This window comes from Zeus faber, assembly GCF_960531495.2.
Source record: "Zeus faber genome assembly, chromosome: 1".
Taxonomy (NCBI): domain Eukaryota; kingdom Metazoa; phylum Chordata; class Actinopteri; order Zeiformes; family Zeidae; genus Zeus; species Zeus faber.
The window spans coordinates 43,775,010-43,794,679 of record NC_137193.1 but is presented as its reverse complement, the minus strand read 5'-3'; the positions used below and the strand labels follow the sequence as shown (position 1 = coordinate 43,794,679).

At 43.6% G+C, this 19,670-nt stretch overlaps 1 protein-coding gene across 1 annotated transcript in view; it reads left to right on the top strand.

Annotated features, from left to right (window-relative positions):
• Positions 1 to 19,670, top strand: part of insrb (insulin receptor b) — a gene marked incomplete at both ends in the record, with an annotated part of 102,381 nt that overhangs the window by 17,461 nt on the left and 65,250 nt on the right. Inside the window, one exon of the mRNA XM_080001278.1 lies at positions 14,193 to 14,741. Coding sequence (XP_079857404.1) covers positions 14,193 to 14,741 — 549 coding nt within the window. The remainder of the gene's footprint in view (positions 1 to 14,192; positions 14,742 to 19,670) is intronic.

Genomic DNA, 19,670 nt, shown 5'->3' with positions numbered 1-19,670 from the left:
TGGAGAAGAGGCTGACTTAGCAGCTCCAGTGGGCGGGCGCCGCTCCTCCCGCCCCATACGTAGCTTCTGGTTTGCGGGCCGCTGTGTCGGTGGTGGGGCTCGGCCCTGCAGCTGCCTCCCGCTCCGGCCCCGGCTCACCACACCAAGACTCCTCGCTGCGCTCTTCTCAGCAACATGGGAAGATGAAAAGGAACATCAGAATTTTTTTCTGTGTTACTCACTCTTGTACGCTTGTACCCTGTCCGACTGCCTCGCTCTCGATCCTCGGCCCTTTCCACCCCGCAGTTCATTACCCCCCGTTCCTTCGCCTTTCTCCCCCTTTCAAAACGTGTCGGCTATGTCAGGAATGCTGTTGCCACATGCACGCTTTTTATTTGTTTGCCGCACCACCTGGTTTAGCAGTTTTGTGAGCTGTGACCAGAAGGTGAGTGTGTCTGTTTCTCAGTATTTTCCAGACAGGAGGCATGTTGCTTGCACCTTGTTGGATGTGTATTAAATTCTTCGCCGCAAACGCAACTTGTGCAGCCTTGTTTATGTGAATCTCATCGTCTTAAAGTGAGTGGTATTTCAAGTGGACCAGTGCATTAAAAAAAAAACACCAAGCAAAACAGGTTTTTCTTACAAGTTTTTCTGACAAGGTTCTTTTTACAAGTCATGGAAATCACAATTACTGCAACTGACAATACACGAACATGACAGCAAGTGACATGACTTTCAATTTGAATGACGTTTGGGTATAAACTCTTTGCCGTACTGTGACAGTATGCGAAATAAGTGGGAAGGAGAGGGAGAAAAGAGCCAGTATCAGAATGAGGAACTGAGAAATTAGGAAAAAACCATCAGATTCAGAGACAATGGTCTTATCTGGTTTACAAAAGTACTGAGGCTTTGAATTCTTGGCTTGTGTTTGCTGAGGATGTAATCAGGTGGATAGAGGGATGGGCCGCTTGGGCGGTCGGGGTGTTGTTGGTGATGGGTGGGGGGAAGTAGACTAGAGGTTAGGGAAGTGGGGACGTAAAAACCAGATGGTTTTTGGATCACTTACCCGGAAGTACTTGGGAAACTCTAACAAAGGGGAAGTTAATAGTGGTGAGACTTCTTGATTCTTATTTACTCTTTCAGATGATCCCTTGCTCCTATAGTTGCACTTCCTCTATGTGTGAATGTGGGAAACTGCACAACCTTAAGCAAGGTAATACTTAAGCTCGACACAGTGTTGCAGAGGAGCTTGCTGTTGCCACAGAGCTTCAGTTTGAATCGCGGCGCAGGTATCTTGTCTGTGTGCAGTTTCCATGTTGTCCCCATATTTTGAGTGGGTTTCTTTTATGTGCTGCAGTTCCCACCAAAAATCAATGACATGCAGTGTAGGCTAACTGGGGACACTACATTTGTACCCATAGTTGTGAATGATGTGTGTTTGATTTCTTGTGATCAGTGATGTCCAATTCAGGAAGCCTCCTTTCTTCATACCCAATCACCTGGGCTAGGCTCCATGACCCTGATCAGTACAGCGGGTAAGGAAGATTGATGGATGGGTTGTCTTTGACTTCGATATATCATCTGCAAACCATAACCTGCCTAAATAATGCCAAAAAAGTTGTTTCGTACATGTCAGAGTTTTTCATTTTGAACCGCGTTCCTCTGCATGATGGACAGATTTCATCCTTAGGCCCCACAGATATGCTTCTGTCAGAGCAGTTGTTTGATTCCTCCAGTTTTCAACCTCCATGTTTCAGTGCTCACTGTAACAAGAAGCCATAATGGGGAGCACTCTCCTTCTTGGCTCTTCTTGGTCTCCTCCCTTGCTAGCAGCCTCATGTCCAAGGTCACACCAGGCTTTGTGAAATAATACACAAAGGAGAGACATTGTTTTGAAAACAAGTGACAATGACACTGTGCTTGTCCTGCCCCCGCTCATTTTCTGTCTCACTTCCTCTCCTTCATCAGTCTGCTCCTTTTTCATCTCTTACTCTCTCACTGTTTTTCACCCTCCCCCCGCCACCCGTCTCCCTCCGAACTTTTTCTCCTGCCTTGGAGCCGCTGGAGGGATCGTGGTTGGGGCAAGCAAAGAGCCAAGTTCACCAGTGTGATCTGATTTGGGCCTCTCTATGCTTCTGGCCGACCATCTGACAGCTCAGGCTGCATGGTGCTGCTCTCTGCTCCCCACCTGGCCTCGTGACACATCTGTAACGGGACCTGAGGCGGTATAAAAATAGGCTGGGCCAGTTCCCCTTGCCATGCTCCTCAATGGAGGCTGGAGCAGTGGAGGAACAGGTGCTCTCCCACACACTCTCCTGCTTTCTGTCAGTTCTCTGTCTCTCTGAAATTTGTTTCTACCATTAGTGATGAAGTTAAATGTTAAGACCCTCCTATTAACAGATGTCACACTTGCATCTGTTACCTCTAACTGTTTGTTGTCCTATTGCTCATAAATCTTAAGATCAAATTTCAGATGAATAAGTCCTTTTTCATTATTTTGTCAGTCTTTTATTATTTAATGGCACCCTGTGTCTGTTTCCTCTCTTTAAACTCCATCCCCCGCTTTTAGGTGGCAGACGCAGTTATTTTGGTCCTAAACCTTCTTGTGTTTTAGAGGTACAAGTTTCTACATGTTAATCAAAATGCCCCACTTGCAGTTTCTGAGCATCACTTTCACTATGGAAGCCACAGCTTGCAGTGGTCAGTGGCTTACAGTGGTGAGCTGGCTCCCCTTCTTAGAACTTTCCACAGTTATATTAACAAACAAACACATTTTTCCGCTGCCAGTCCACCTTGGCAGTCGTGGATACATATTTTTGGGCTTGTTCAGCAACTGAGTTGCTGACCAATCTATAATCGTCACATCGCCTCATCGGCGGTGTCGTAAGCTGTCACAGAGGGGAAACTTCTCACTGTCCAGAGTCGGCCTCCACCTGGTTTTTAAAGCAAACCAGCTTGGTTTTCGAGTAGGGCAAGGCGATAGAACATTATCATTTATCGTCTTTCAGTGGTATTGTAATGGTATGATTGAGATGATGATGTATATCGATGTGGTGTGAAATTCCTTACAATAAATGCAATCGTACTGTACAACCCTTCCCTCTTCAGCTTGAGGGACCGTCCTGTCACAGTAAGAGGAAGGCTTCATACATTTGAGTAATGTAAATACTGTCACAAACTGTTATACCTTCTACTGTTATATTTTATATCGCTATACATTGATGAGGAAAGTCAAAAAGCATATTAGGATTTCTTGGCCATGTTGCCCAGCCCTAGATTTATTTTGATAGAAGACCATCCTCTGTCCCGGTAAATAGTGTTGGGTATCGTTTGGCTTTTTTTCCGATACTGGTGCTAAACCGATACTTTAAAAAAGGTACTGGTGCCTGAATCGTGACTTATCTTTTAATTTGAAGTGAAAAAAACATTAAAGGAGGGTTTTTTTGTTTGTTTTTATTGCAAACTCAAAGAAATTGACAGATAAATTAAAAAATAAAACCCAAGTCAACTACAATAATTTATCAGTAGTTAAATAATTAATGAAATAATTAATACTTACTTAATTATATTATTATTATTATTATTATTATTGTTATTATTATCATCAATAATAATTATTATAATAATAATAATAAATTAAGTAGTTACAGCACAAATAAATAACAGCCAAATAAATACCAAGTGAAAACTTCTAGACTTCTGCTCTTCTCCAAATTATTTCAATTAAACTGTTATTTTACCCAAATATTACCACGTCTGCTTCTCTGGCAAAATATGACTCCTCTCCTGACATCAGCCTTTGCTACTTATTGTGGCATTCTACTTTTTACAAAGTTTTTTTTATGAACTAACCCCATTTATCCTTATTTCATTTTCATATACAATGGTACCTTGATTTACGAGTGCACTAACATATGAGTTTTCCGATTTACAAGCCGTCGTTCCGTCGTTTTTTTTGTATTGATTTGCGAGCAAAAATGTGAGTTACGAGGAGCGAGCTTCAGTTGGCGTGGCGTGGCAAGCGAATCCGGCCAGCATCCCGCGTCTCACTCCTTCACTTCACGTGGTAACCTGACCGTGGAAGCATCTCTTTTGTGTTTTGTGCTTGCGATTGGTGCGTTTTGTGCAGTTATTTTGCCAAAAAAAAAATTCTAACCATGGGTCCTAAGAAAGTAAGTGCTGAGAAGAAGAAGCGGATGATGTCGATTGAATTAAAGCATGAAATCATAGAAAAACATGAGTTTTCTCTTCGAAATTCTCTTTTATTATGTTTTATTATGTTTTTATACAATATTTGTTATTTATAAATACATTTTTCCTATTTAAAAAAAAAAATGGGGTGTTTTTTTGGGGGCTGGAACGGATTTATGGCATTTCAATTAATTTCAATGGGGAAAATTGATTTGCTATACGAGCAGATTACGAGCTCTCTCACGGAACGAATTCAACTCGTAAGTCAAAGTACCACTGTACTTTTCACATGTTACATGTGAAAAATAACTGACGGTTTGTTTGAACCGGACATTATCAGTAATAAAAACTTGTACTTTTATCCAATCGGCTAAGCAACCATAATGTGACATTGGCGAGCGCCGCTGCTGTTTGGCTCTCAACCAAAAGTTAGAAGGCGAGTCCCACGGGAGAGGAAAGAGAGGATTTCAGGTGGCGTGCTCCAAACGGTAATGTTTAGTGAAGGCGTGTGTGGCGGATACTTAAATCGGCAGCTCGGGCATGGCACTGAAATGAGGCACTGAAATCAGTGTTGCAATTCGGTCCGGTAAGTACCGGTGCCATAATCATACCGGGTTTCGGTACCCAAACCTACCGGTAAAGGCCACCACACACTGTCCAAGACAAAAAATTGTCATCCTGCACTATATATTTTACAATGAACGCTCTCTTGGGTCTTCCAATAGGACATGCCGATATGTGGAGTCCCAGGTTCCAAAAAAGTTCTCAAAACTTTGAGCCATAATCTAGGACTTGTTGACAGTCCACTGGATTCAACTTGTACTGTCTGAGGCCTCCAGGCGTATAATAAAGATTTTACCTATTTCCCATTCAGCCAAACTGCACAGTTTGTGGAGGCCTTAAGTAAAAGGAAAAAGGCTTGTCTCTGATCTCCAGCAGGGACAGCAGGTTGGGCATGGGCTACCCTCTTGCCTCCAAAACTGCCGCTGTGTTTGTCTCTCCCTCTGCCAGTAAGCCTTGGCACGGCTGGCCTCATACTATTGGTGGATGTGTATTAAATTCTCAGCAGGGGATGCAACTCTAAAAATAAGAAAAAGATCCCTCTGAAACTGTATCTACGCTATGGTAAAGGCTTCAGCTGGGTAGAGGCCTCAGAGTTTCATTACTGTGACCTCAGTTACACTGGTCATGCTAAAGCAATTTGAGATATGATTGCAATGATTGAATGCTTCGGGGCTGCATTGCTGTGCGGCCTTATATCCACAATACAGTTTTTTTTATGATTCATATTTGACATTTATTGTGTTGAGAAACAAGATAAACCAGAGAGTTATGGGGTGGCGTATCCAGCCATACAAACTGAGCTTGAATGTGCTGATGTGTGTGTGCTTACCAGTCTGTTGTGTCTGTTGTCCGATTGTTGTGACTGGATTGTAACTACAACTGCATGAATAAATCTAATCTGGTGGACCTGATCACCTAAGTGACATTGACAACAAGCCTGCCGGATGTTTGTTGTTCTAGTTAGAGGAAAAAGAAAAATAACGTTATTACATCCCCTTCATAATTTTGCCTTATTATTCTTTCAAAATATTGGTTGCATTTAACTGCACTGGATATGAAATGGCTTCCTTCCCTTGTCACCCTGCGGTAGAGCACCCAAAGCCCCTTGTTTATCTGAGGATCCCGCCTTCCCTCCCTCATTCCTGCTGCCAAATTAAGTGTCGGACAGACAGACGGGGAAGGGGGGGTGCTTTGCCCACATTTCTCCTATAGAGATTCCCACTGTGGTACAGTATGTGTCACTCTGCTCATCCATTCTCCACTCTCCTCTTATGCGCTTGTCCTCCCACCCGCCCCCGGCCTCATTAGTTGTTGGGTTGTTATTGTAATTAAGAGCCGCCGGTCAGCCAGTGAGAGCACCAAGCCGTCTGCTTATGGGTGGTCCTTGGTGGGAGGGCCGAGGAGGGGGTCACGGTCATTGTCCCGTTGAAATTTCCCCCGCACCTCTTCCTTTTTCTCATGCCCCCCGTCCCCCGTCACATATTAAAGCAACAGTGTCAAATTAAATGTTATGACGAAAAAAAACCAACAGACGTTAAATCACAATTGCATTGCAGTTAATGTCCACTTCTATTTCAATCAGTAGAAACCACCCTCTACTCTATCCCTCTATCCCCCCGTCAGGTCTGCTGCGAGTGCTAGGTATGCTACCTACACCCCTCCCTCTTGCGTGTGGTGTTTATTTTGTGTTATGTGGCCAGTAGAAAGGTAGTTGGCTAACCCCCTCCCCTCCCTGACCGTCCCCCCGTGTGACGTATTAATGTGTACGTGTATATATGTGGCCTGTCATGTAACAGTGAGCTATAGGGGCCCTCCATTCATGCATGTGATCACTAACCATCCTTGAGGCCCTATACGTCACCCTGCCTGCCTGGCCAGGCTCGGGTTACACACCCAGCCCCTAACTCTGCTCCCCTACCCTCCCAGGGTCTCCCATTCTTCCGCTCACTCATTTGCCTGTAACCCTTTTCTCCCGCCCCTCTTCTGATGACCTCCGCCCCCCCAACACACACACTCTAACCTGGGAGGAGAGTGAGTGAGGACGGGGCTCATTGTTTTAAAGACACAGTGGCCCTCGGAGCTGACCCCGGCCACATTACATTCTGCCCACTACCTCCACCCGCTCCACCCGTCCGACCCCCCCCCCCCCCCCCCCATCAGTTCAAAACAAGACTCCATTTTGTGGAGGGAGCTCCCAGCAGCAGCAGACCTTCCCCTCGCGGCCCACTGGCATGTCTTTGTGTCAGTAAAAGCTTCAGCGGGACATTTGCAGTGTCGCGTGCTGTGAGCAGAGAAAGACCCTGTATTCACGTGCACCGTTTTTTTTTTTGTTGTTTTTTTCTTTTTGTTGTTGTTTTTGTTTTTTTATCAATAGCAGATAAAAAAACAACAACCACCAATTGTCTCTTTTACGTGAAAAGGTCATGTTTACATCCTCTCTGGCCCTCAAATATCACTGGGGGAAGGGGGTGTTGTTGCACCCTTGCCCCCCCCACGGTGTTGTGTAACACTGTTTGTTATGTTGTCGCGTTGCACAATAGGTGTCCGGTTAGTAGTGTGGGCTGGCGGCGAGTGGGTGGCCTGCAGGCCTGCGTGATGTGTCCAGAAGATAAGATGGACGGGTGTGGGGGTGGGGGCGGGGGGGGGGGGGGGGGGGGTGAGGAGGTGTAAGGTTCCGTGTGCTGTTGCAGTCGCAGGGAAAGGACTCCTACTGTGCCGCTCCGTCTCTCTGCTCACCTCCACGCCTTGTATCACGCCCTTGTCTTGCCAGTCTTTCGTGTGTTTTCCTGTGTCTCACACTCTTTCTCTCACCATGTACTGTATACTTGTCGCCGACTCTCCATTTCTCTCAGTCGGCTCACTTTGCCTGCTATTGGAATATGCTCACTGCCGACGTGTAATAGCGAATATATTTATAATGAAAAATGGGAATGGGGAGCATGTCATAAATTAAGATAACGTAAATGGTGGGTTAGTTCTTCTTTGATTTGATGGGTTGACTTTTGTCGCTACATTGTTCGATTCCAACCTGTTCACATAGCCACAATATACAGTAGTTTATTGTACTTGTTTATTTATAAATGTAGCCTGGCTACTGCTATGTCTCGTGAAAGAAAGTTGACATTTGATTTATTTTACTTTTACAAGGTTGGTTTTGGCTGCAAGTGACACCAGCTGCACAGTGACTTGTGCGGAGTTCAATATTGTGTGTGACAGAGACAGAAAACAAGATTCTTTCTCTTTCTGTGGATAATAAAACACATTTGTTACAGTGTTAAGAGTGGTGGTCGGGTTAATGGGGCTTAGTGCACGTGGTCTGTGGATCATATGTGTATACTATGTACACATCATGATCAAATACCCTGTATGGAGAATGGCAAAAGGGCATGTATAAGAGCATAACGAGTTTTAAAAGTATTATGGATCCTAATGGAAGGAAAGGTAATCTACACATTGTACATACACTTCCTTTTCTCCTCCTTCACGCTTCAGTAACTCTCATACCGCTATATCGATTGATTCTTGGAGAAGGGTTACATATGCTGTGCAATGAATGAAAGCCGCTCAGTCATGGGAGCTCTACCACTGAATGAAATGTCTGTTTAAACTGGGGAGGGTGTGTTTTTATGCTTGATTTTAGCTCCTTTTACAGATGCAGTCTTTCCCAGCAATGTTCTGGAAATGTTCTTGCATGGGGTCATGTGTGAATGGGAACAGGGATGGATGTTACGGGAAATCTGTTCCCGGAATTACCCACTGTAAGATGTGGTAACATTTCTGGTAAAATGCTGGGACGGCTGTGTTGTGAATGGAAGCAGTAACATTGTCGGAATATGCACGTAATGTACCGTAGTGGTGGAGCCGTAACCGAATAAGGTATTGTCAAATCACAAGTTGTGGGTTTTAGCAACTATTTATTTCATAAATTTTTTATTTATTTATTTATATATTTTCGGGAAGAAAATAAAAACATTTGGAAAAATGGCGAGTCCGAACCGTGGCGCTCTGCTACAAAGACGAGAAACTGAAACACATCCAGTCTCTACAGACACAGGTCTTTATATTCTTATATTTTATTTTATTTTTTTGAAGACCACTCAGACTCTAGACATGTGATGTCTGATGACATCATTCTGCGTCAAGCAAGGGGACAGGGAGAGGTAGAACGAGTGGAGAACGTTCCTTCTCCAAAGGCAGAGAGTGTAGGACATGTTGAAAATTATCACACTGATTTAATTTCATTGGGTTAGGGTTATTGCTCCAGCTGGTCCATCAGGTGTATATTTCAGGATTTATTTCAGGATTTATTTCATAGGCATATTTATTTTTATTTGTGTGCTATGTCCACATACATCCTCCTGTCCCGCAAGTGTCACTTGTCTGTGCGTCCCTCCAACGGCTGCTGCTCCTTCTGTCGCTCTCTGGCATCAGGGGTTCATACCAGGACTTGGGGACTTCAGCTGGACTGCCCATTGCCCCATCTATTCCGGCATTGTCATGGCATGTGTGAAAAGGCACAAGACGGAAATGTTTCTCAATGTGGCTCCATGTGTGAATAGTGGAACTCACTAGCGGTGCCAGAAAGGTTATCCCAGTTATTTACTGGGAACTATGTGTGAAAGGGGCTTATGTGTGTATGTATGCACATTTGTGTACACTTTTGAAGTCAAGCCACCTCAAGGCATGTACCACTGTGACCTGGGTTCAAGTTGATCTCTCACCACTGATCTGTCATCAATTTTATAGGAATGTTTTTAAAGATGTGTGAGGAGGGAACAATGGCCACAAATCTGTGTCTCGCACAGCTTTCACTTAACCCTTGGGCACCATCTAAAGCGGATAAGCTTACAGCTTGACGTATCTGTTTTTGGTGGTGGCTACTGACTCGCAAAGAAGAAATGTTTTTTATTAGCCCCACGATGTGGACCAGGGGTTCACGGGTAAATACCGGCCCGGGGCTCGATTTGAAGAACCGGTTCACATGATAGATGCTTGGTTCTTTGTGTGACCTTACCAAGCCATGTGCTTTTCTAACCGATGACTGATGTCATCTCCACTGAGCCTTTATAAGCAGCAGACAGTGGCTCCTTCAGCTGCCTTCAGCCATGACCACCCAGCAACCAGTCGCTGAACTCTGCGCTTTGTAAATCAACTGTAGATGAGTCTCTCTTGAATGTGGAAATACATTTTTATTTATATATATATATATATATATATATATATATATATATATATATATATATATATATATATATATATATATATATATATATATATATATATATATACACACACTAAATAAAATTCTGCTTGCATCATTCCTGTGGTCACAAATATTTTTGTCTGTTTTTGTAGATTTGAAATGAGCCTCTCCGGGGTACTCGGCAGTGCGAGTGAGACAGTGAGACATGGCTGTGGCTTGATGTCACCAAACAACTTTTTTGAGTTTCTCCGTTGATAATGAGTAGAAGCCAGATTAGTTGTCACTAAGGACACTCTTGGCTTTTAGATCAGTTTGTACTTCATGGCTCAGACCAGGGTTTGAAAATGAATACCAGACATCAGCAAACTACTGGTTTAAGGTTTGTAGGTTTGTCTGCTTCACACTACAACCATGTAAGCAGGTATATAGTTACGCTCTCATTTATTCCAGAAAGCATTTTGCCTGGTAAAATAATCATTCGTTCTTGAAATGTGTACTCTGCCAGGCCATGCGGCTGGTGGATATAAAAGGTAATTTGCTTTCTTTGGTTGGGAGTCATTTCCGCTAGAATGGAATATGCCCTCAAATAAATTATCTGGGAATTCATCTAGTGTTCTCTCAAAAACTGAGTCGGTGGAATAGGATTACTGCACAAGAGTGTCAATCTCATATAGAAATTATTATACATATATTTTATGTATTTTGACTTGTGTCCCAGTCTATTTAAGATCCTCATACTCATCATTCTTCCTTTGGAAGTTGGTGTGTTTGTTTTTGTGCTGGAGTTAACTTGTTGCTATGGAAAGGCTTTTTTTATGATGTTTGTCCAATTATGTCTTTGGTGATGTGATGTAAACCAGGCTTCCTCTATTCTTGGCTTCTCAATTGTCTTCCAGTCGCTTGTGGCCTCATACCAAGATTCACCTTGACACACATGCATGCACATCATGCTCACAGTTATGTGCATGCAGAGAGCAACCCAAGCACACGCTCTGTTTGCATAGTCGGTCGAGGACATGATTACCATTGTACTGCTTAACAAACCAAAGACATGGGCTGTACCTCTCTGCACTGTGGACAGAGGAGTACAATCAACAGCCATTGAATGATATCTCTCTTGGACCAATTCCTTTTATTGTAAAATAAATGTTGTCACCATGTCATGATACATAGAGTTTCGACACCCCTTTGTTATTTCCTCCACATGTGACCAACAGGATATTTAAGGTTGGTTATTTCCTTCTGGGTATAAGCCTCTTTCTTCTGGTTCAACAAAGGTGTTTTGAAACCGTGATGTAGGTAAGGTCAAAATGGTGACCTCGAATGTACAATGTAAATGCTAATGTAAAAGGGGGCAATCAGTGCAATTGGATATGAAACCCAAATAATCAGAAAAGCTTTTTTTTTTTTTTTGCTCTGTTATTGCTTCCAATTTGGACCAAGAACAAGCTGGCAAGAGCATTTCAGCATTTTATAAAAGAAGTCCAGCTTTGTATGTTTATAGTTTTAATGTTGAGTGGAACTTTGTATTGCCAACCCTAATTACCAGCTACGGTCTCATCCTGCAGTAGTAAACAACACAGTCTTATTTGGCCATGGAGCTATTACAGGCCTGACTGGCTGCTATCCATTTAAATAAGAGGCTTAGCTGTTCCATTGATGTGCTGCTGTGGCTCAGAGTTTGTACCTGGATTGTTGACATGTTTGTCCTGTTAACTATTAACAGAAAGATGAGTTAATAGGTAGCTCCCGCCTGCGGGTTGGCAAGGGTCAGCAAAAGATCTATGGCACCGTGCAAAACAGAGCCATAAAGTTCTTGTTGTGTATGATCTTGATTGCGCTTGATATGATAGCCTTGGTGGTGTCGTGGATTTCTCCCGCGTGTGGGCGAATGACACCTACTTCCGGGTAGAGATACGTGACAAAACAAATGCCGTTCATCTCCTGTAAGCCTTTAGGAATCATAAAGTCCTTAACACAAGTTAGTTGAGTGCATATATTTTCAATTTCAATTTCATTGAATGTATTGAATTATATCATTGAATTTAATGATTTTTTTAAGTGGTAACCCATTCGATTCCTTCTTTTTAAAAATCCCATATTTGATCCTCTTTTTTAGCTGGAGCCATTCAATTTGAAGTATTTTGTGTTATGCATGGGCCCCTCTATATGCTGCTCACAATGTTGGTGCCGGCGTTCGCCTTTCCCAAGCAGGAAGGCATTTTTTGTCCAGATCAATTTGTTTCAATGACAGTGAGTTAAGTCAACGTAAAACGTGCATGATATACATTGAACTTAGTTTGTATATCTCCCTCATCTTATCGCTACCTGACTTTTGTTTTCTATGTATTTGCCCAGAATGTGAATTGGAACGTGCGATCTAAGTGCATATTTACACAATGCAGTCATTGCTGTGCGCCATTCAGCACGTCTTTGATTTGTTGAGTGCTAGGAGAGTCATGCCTCTCTCAGCGAAGTGCCATCCCAAATAAACACTGCCCACGCAAACTAACTTGAATCTTTTTCTATTTTGACAAATTGTAAAATTGTTTGCTTCCAAAGAAAAAGACTTACAGTGAAAGGAATTTCAGCCTTCTTTACCATCCAACCTTCTTTAAACGTCTTCAGAAAGAAGAAACAGTCTTTATTTATCATGCAACACACCACACTATAACACATGCTAGCACACACACACACACACACACACACACGCACATGCTTTTGATGGTGGCCGGTGAAATGGATTCTCTGCTTTTGACCCATCCTGGGTTGTCCTTCCTCCGGGGGCACAGCCAGGAGCATTGGGCAGCATTCGTTGACGCGCCCGGGGACCAGGTGATAATTGTCCATTGCTGGTCAGACAATGATGGGTGCATGTTTTTGTTGGGGGTCCTTACTGACGTGGAGGAAACCCCATGTGAGCACGGGGAGAACATGCAAACTCCACACAGAAAGGCTCCTATTTGGGAGATAACCCACCGGAGCACGGTGCCAACAGCGCCCCAGGCGGGAATCGAACCCAGGACCTTCTTGCTGTGAGGCAGCAGTGCAATTGAATTTATGAATTGAATTTATTTTTTTCTGTATCCCTTAAAATTCGTTGAGAGATGGTAGACGTAGAAGAAGCCATTACCAGTAATGTTAGGCATTACCGACCTTGATGCCTGTCGCCAAACCAAGAGCAACAATAATTTGAGTCTTGTGTATATAAGCATTGATCATTCGACCTTTTAACCATTTTACTTTTACTAGTATACCAGAGAAATCTAATTTTGCTCTCCAAATGTCTGTCTTAATGTGTGTCACCTCATGAATTCCTTCCATTCCCCCTCTTGTGATCCGTGTGACTGTATGTGCCTGCACGTTTTCATCCGTGTGTTAGAGCGTACAGCAGCTAGGTTATGAATGAGGAGGGAGAAACGACTCGCTCCCAGGCTTTTAGCTCTGTTATCCCTTCGCTGATGGCTTCATTCAGATGAGACAGTGCTGTACAATAATTTCCTCTCTGGGGAAGGACTGTTGGAGGCAATAAAAATGGAGAAATGGGGAGAAACGGAGAGATGGAGAGCGAGCCCTCGCAGGCAGGCAGATCATGGAGGGGACTGAGGGAGGCTGCATTTGTGAATGGCTCTGCTCTACTTAATGCAAATCACTCGGGGTTTCATGGCTTAGATGGGAAAGAGAAAGAGCCATTGATGCTCATATCCGATTGTTTTTAATACAGTAGCTAATTGAGGCCTACTTACTTGCCCGCTAGACCCACAGGTTCCAGCCGAGATAATTCTAAGGAACGCCTTGTCAATTCATTCAAGTGCTGCTCCATCTGAGCTATTCTGTTTTTTGCTTTTTTTGGGGGTTGGTAACCAGAAATGTATATATATTTTTTTATATGTGATTGTGTAATGTTCTCCATCGACTGACCTCAACCTCCAATAACCTGCCCTTGAGCAAGACACTTAACCTACCCGAGTTTAAGTTAACTCACATGTCACAAGACCGAAAAAAGCACAGGGGTTTAAATCAGTGGCGGCCAAACTTGTTTGAAACAGTTTTGCTGAACTACCCTCTTTTCTCTTTTCCCCCTCTACCTCCCTCTCTACCTCCCTCTCTCTCTCTCTCTCTGTCTCTCTCTCTCTCTCCCCCTCTCTCTCTCTCTCTCTCTCTCTCTCTCTCTCTCTCTCTCTCTCTCTCTCCTCTCTCTCTCTCTCCTCTCTCTCTCTCTCTTCTCTCTCTCTCTCTCTCTCTCTCTCTCCAGTCTGCCAGAGCAAGGACATCCGTAACAACGTGACCAACCTCATGTCGCTGGAGAACTGCACCATCATCGAGGGCCACCTGAAGATTCTGCTCATGTTCAAGACCAAGCCCGAGGACTTCCGGGGCCTCAGCTTCCCCAAGCTCCGGGTGGTGACCGACTACCTGCTGCTGTTCCGCGTCTACGGCATGGAAAGCCTCAGCGAGCTTTTCCCCAACCTGACAGTGATCCGCGGCAACAACCTGTTCTTCAACTACGCCCTGGTGGTGTTTGAGATGCTGCAGCTGAAGGAGGTGGGCCTGCACAGCCTCATGAACATTACCCGGGGAGCGGTGAGGATCGAGAAGAACCCCGACCTCTGCTACCTGGCCACGCTGGACTGGTCCAAGATCCTGGACTCGGTGGAGGACAACTACATTGTGGCCAACAAGAATGAGAGGGAGTGCGGGAACGTGTGTCCCGGCACAGCGCAGGGTCAGACTGTCTGTCCGCAGAACACCATCAACGGACACTTCAGGGGGCGCTGCTGGACCCAGAGCCGCTGCCAGAGAAGTAAGCGTCTGTTTGTTTGTTTGTTTGTTTGTTTGTTTGTGTGTGCGTGTGTGTGTGTGTGTGTGCTTTTGTTTGGTTGTTACCTTGGATGGTTATCTTATTTGTGTATCCTGCATTGTTTTTATTATCAATATGAGACTAGATATCATGTGGAATTTTGGTTATTGTAATATCGGGACATACTGTAGTTATGAGTTCATGAGTGTGAAATCATGCAATTTTCAGAACTTCTAAAGCATCACAAAGTATTAACTGCAATAGTAACTGCAATAGGGCTATTTCACATGTGCAGCGCCAAAAGCTACAGGATCTCATTCATTCTGTATAGCGGCGACAGGAAGTGACATCGACATCAGCGACATTAAGCGACAGTGGGAGGGTGAGCGTAGCGACAAGAAAAAGTTGAGCTTGGTTCAACTCAATGCAAATTAGACATGATGTGGTGAAGCGACAACCCGGTCCACCTGGCCGGCTCGTTTAAAAGTTTCTTAACAACATCGGGGAGTTCCGTCCGCCCGGCTAAACAGCCTGTGTGCCACCTGCAGATGTTGGATGGATGAACAAACTTTTAAACTAGCCGATATAAATGAGAAATGAATGGATAATCGGCTCCCGCCTGGCCTGTGTCCCACCTCAATTTTTGTCACAATTGGATTTTGTTGGATTGTTTAGGAGAAATAAGAGATTATATATTCTAACAATCCACCAGTGCTATTCTGGAGTTCATGCCAGGCCGACCGTCTACGCTATGCACAGTCCCGCAAGAAACTGCCCACTCAGAGTTGGATCTGCAAATGAGGAGTGCAGCCACAAGCCGTAGTTTGTGCGAGAGCTACAGCTACATCCTCGCGACAAGCGTTTTTATTTCACCGTGTCTGAATGGGGGGGGTTGGTCATAGTATCCACATTACTAATGACTGTTTGTCAGACATTATGTGTATATATTTTATATATCAAATATCGAGGTATTGGTCAAAAATATTGCGATATTAGATTTTGTCAATATTGCCCAGCCCTACTTTCTTAGCCAGGTTTTTGTTCTCCGGCTTTAGTTTTCCTTCATTTCGTGTGCCGTGTGTTGGCTGAATTAAAAATAAAAAATGTCCTGGAAAAGGTTATGCTGAGGAGTGGAAGCATGTCCATATTGACTGGCTGAAGGTGATAGTGTAGCGTTCCAGAATCCATCACCCTGCGTGTTATTAAGTGGCCCGTTGAGACACATAATGAGAATATGCACCAGAGATTTTTCCTCCCAGAAATCAATTTCAGGCGATTGATATTTTTGCTCCAAACGGCTTTCCTAATGATTTCTATGATATGGGGGGACGATCCTGATATTAGCTGTTGGGGGTGGGGGAGGCCCTCCCCCTGATTAGTAATCATTGACTGGAATGTCGTGGGCAAGTGTTCAGTAATTACAGGCTAGCGAGCGGCTCGGTGTGAGAAAGGGCTCGTCTACATTGTAAAACAGCGAACCGCACAGTGACAGGTAGGCATTATGGATAAAAAGAAAATAAAAGCAGCGGAATATGGAAAAAGAGAAATACGTTAAAGGGAAGCTAAAGGGTGAAGGAGTGAGTGAGAGGCAGACAAACAGACAGGCATAAAAGTGAGTTACAACAGTACACTTGTTTGTTATAAATTATACAGCGTTTCAGTCCTCTGGTGGAACTGAGCTGCGGGATGGTTTGGCTGCAGCCGTTGTGTCAGTCTTGTCAGCCGGGCGGCCGCTCACATTTTCCTGCTCTCCCCTAAACACAGAGAATGGCTTCTATTGTGAGACACACAGAGAATGCTTATTATTTTTCTGAAGGCGATTATAGCTTGTGTTGTTATTTCATCTTTTTCCCGGTCTGTCTGCCTGGGTGGACGCTCTAACATCCAATATTACGCTGAATCCACGCTACACGCTACGCTTTAAGATGGACAGCACACCTATCTACAGTATCTCTCTCTCTCTCTCTCTCTCTCTCTCTCTCTCTCTCTCTCTCTCTCTCTCCCTCTCTCTCTCTCCTCTCAATTCAGTTCAGTTGAAGGGGCTTTATTAACTTGGCAAAGCGAGTAGAAACAAGCCGGAAAACAAGTAAATTATAAGTATATAGTATAAGTATAATAAGTACAATAAGAGATAAAGGTTTTTTGATCCCATGTTGCAGGTCATTTTGTGCAATATTTATTAGGGAACAGCGGGAGTACTTGTTTCAAAATGTACCTTTACATGTGATAAAGGAGAAAAATCCCATCTTCAAGAACCCAACCGTGTTTTATTACGTTGATCTAAAGTATGAAATCTGAGGAAAAATGACAAATAAAACATCTCAGATAAAACTCCCTTTAATATTTATCACTCAGCCCTAGTGGGGAAACTCACACACACACACACACACACACACACACAATTTGTTAATCTCATAACACCACACCACCACAGCTTTTACTGGAGTGGACGACACTGAAAGGCGATAAATGATAATATATTTTTATTGGTCGGCCACAGAGGTGTGTGTGTGTGTGTGTGTGTGTGTGTGTGTGTGTGTGTGTGTGTGTGTGTGTGTGTGTGTGTGTGTGTGTGTGTGTGTGTGTGTGTGTGTGTGTGTGTGTGTGTGTGTGTGTGTGTGTGTGTGTGTGTGTGTGTGTGTGTGTGTACGCGCGCGCGTGTGTTCTCCGCTTGGGAAAGGCCAGGAGAGCAGGTAAGACATCGTACACGGTGTCATGTGACAGGCACCAGTTTAGTTAAGTGTTATGTGTCAAAGCAGGAGCCATTTCATGACGCAATGCCTCTCCCTCTCCACACGTAGCTGTGTGTGTGTGTGAGTGTGTGTGTGTGTGTGTGTTGGACATGTGTGCAATTTACTGTAAATGTGCGTTTGCATAGTCCTCAGAACTTGCAATACTCTGTCTCTTTTCTCTCTGTGCTATTTGTACCTCACGCCCCTCCTCTGTTTGAACGAATGCAGTAAAACTTATCGGTCCAATCGCTGTTGACTCAACTTCATTTTGTTCCAGTATTTCGCGCATTGAAAAGCAAGTGTTGACGCACACAGAGGTAACGTTTGGCCAGAGGTTCGAACTGACAGAACTTTAAACAAATTAATAAATAATAATAAAAAACTAACTTGCATATTCCATATAAACATGCTTCTTTGCACCAAGGCATGGGCTGATACAACCAGTCTGTTATTTTTTATTTTCATCTATTGAAAGTATTATTTGAAATACTTTTCTCATGTCTCATTTTTATTAGAAGTATATGTATTCTCTGATGAGTTTGTATGGAGGAGGAGGAGTGGGTTTTTACCATTAAAGGCTCCTGCAGTGTTGGCAAAGATGCGACCCCATTGTGTCCCACATGCGACCCAAAACGAATTTGACATGCATTAGTACACATGTTGCATGTCAGGGATAACTATGGTGTTCATTCAGAGATTTACAGTTATTTAAAGTTACACACACACACACGGGCATTGAGTGGAAGAACATAAGACGGGGCATTAAAGTTTATGTGTGAGAGGAAAGTGTCGGCTTGTTTTTGTTGTACTTTTATAGGGTTCTTGTGGCCCGAGGTAAGAGCGAGGAGAGAGGCTGTATTCCTCTGGTCCTATACATGCACCTCCCCAGCAGGAAAAAGTGTGTGTGTGTGTGTGTGTGTGTGTGTGTGTGTGTGTGTGTGTGTGTGTGTGTGTGTGTGTGTGTGTGTGTGTGTGTGTGTGTGTGTGTGTGTGTGTGTGTGTGTGTGTGTGTGTGTGTGTGTGTGTGTGTCGGTAATGTAGACCGAACCAACAAATGTCATATTTTACTGCAAGAACTCCTGCATGACTCCCTCTCAATTACAGTATATACTCCTGAGAGTATGAGACATTCACGACCTGTTGCTTTTACTGCGTGTGTGTGTATGTGCGCGCATCAGTGTGTGTGTTTATATGAATGTGTTTATTGGGTACCCATACATTTATGTTCAGGTGGCCATGCTTGAGCTGATGGAGCTCAGTGCAGTACTACATTCAGTGTCCAGCGCGTCGGGGGCTGCAATTTCTTCATGTTTTGCTCGCTTTTTAGAGAAATCTTGGGGGCACAGGAAATCAAGCCCCAAACAGGCAAACATTTGACTGTCCTAGAGTTGGGTCGATTTCTGGTTTGTCCGGTCCGGTGTACTACCGCTAACCGGTTTGATTTTATGCGGATCGACTGAACCAGCGTTTGTCATGAGACGTTCTGGCAAATAAAAAACAATAACCTACATCAGCAACCTGTGCCGACAGCACTGCGCCGCTTAATCCAACTGTATTGCATTAGTAATAAGCAATATGACAATGTGATTGTACATAATATTATGTTTGTTTTTCGGGATGCTGATTCAGAATTTTTTCTCGGAACAATAACTGACTACTATTTAGAATGGGATGATACCGATACTGTGAAATTTACTCACTCACCCCCGATGCAGTCCAAAACATATTCCATGTTTGTGTCCTCTCCAGAGCAACAGGTCTGAATTGTGTCCATTTTATTTTAATCCCAAAGGTTTAAAAAGTTGATGAAATGTCTGTCTCTATCTGTTTAATCCATTTGAATGTAACCATCGAACTTCCGCATTTTTTGCGGACAGGTAGTTGACAGACAGCTACCTTCTAACTTTAAGAATAAAGTAATTACACGCAACAAGTGTATCGGCTCTCATAGCGATCTCTCTGTCACCATCATCCCACTCCAGCCCTGCGCAGACAGGGTTCCTACATTACCCACAATGCAATGTCTTTGAGCAACAGGCCCTGCCACTACCGGATCTGTCTTGCAATTGTTTTTAAAAATGCAACAGACGTTAGTTATTTTAAATAGTCTTTTTTCATTTATATTAATTTAATTAATTATAAAAAATACAATTATGAATTAATTAATAGTATCATTTAATTATTAAATATTGTTTCCGCC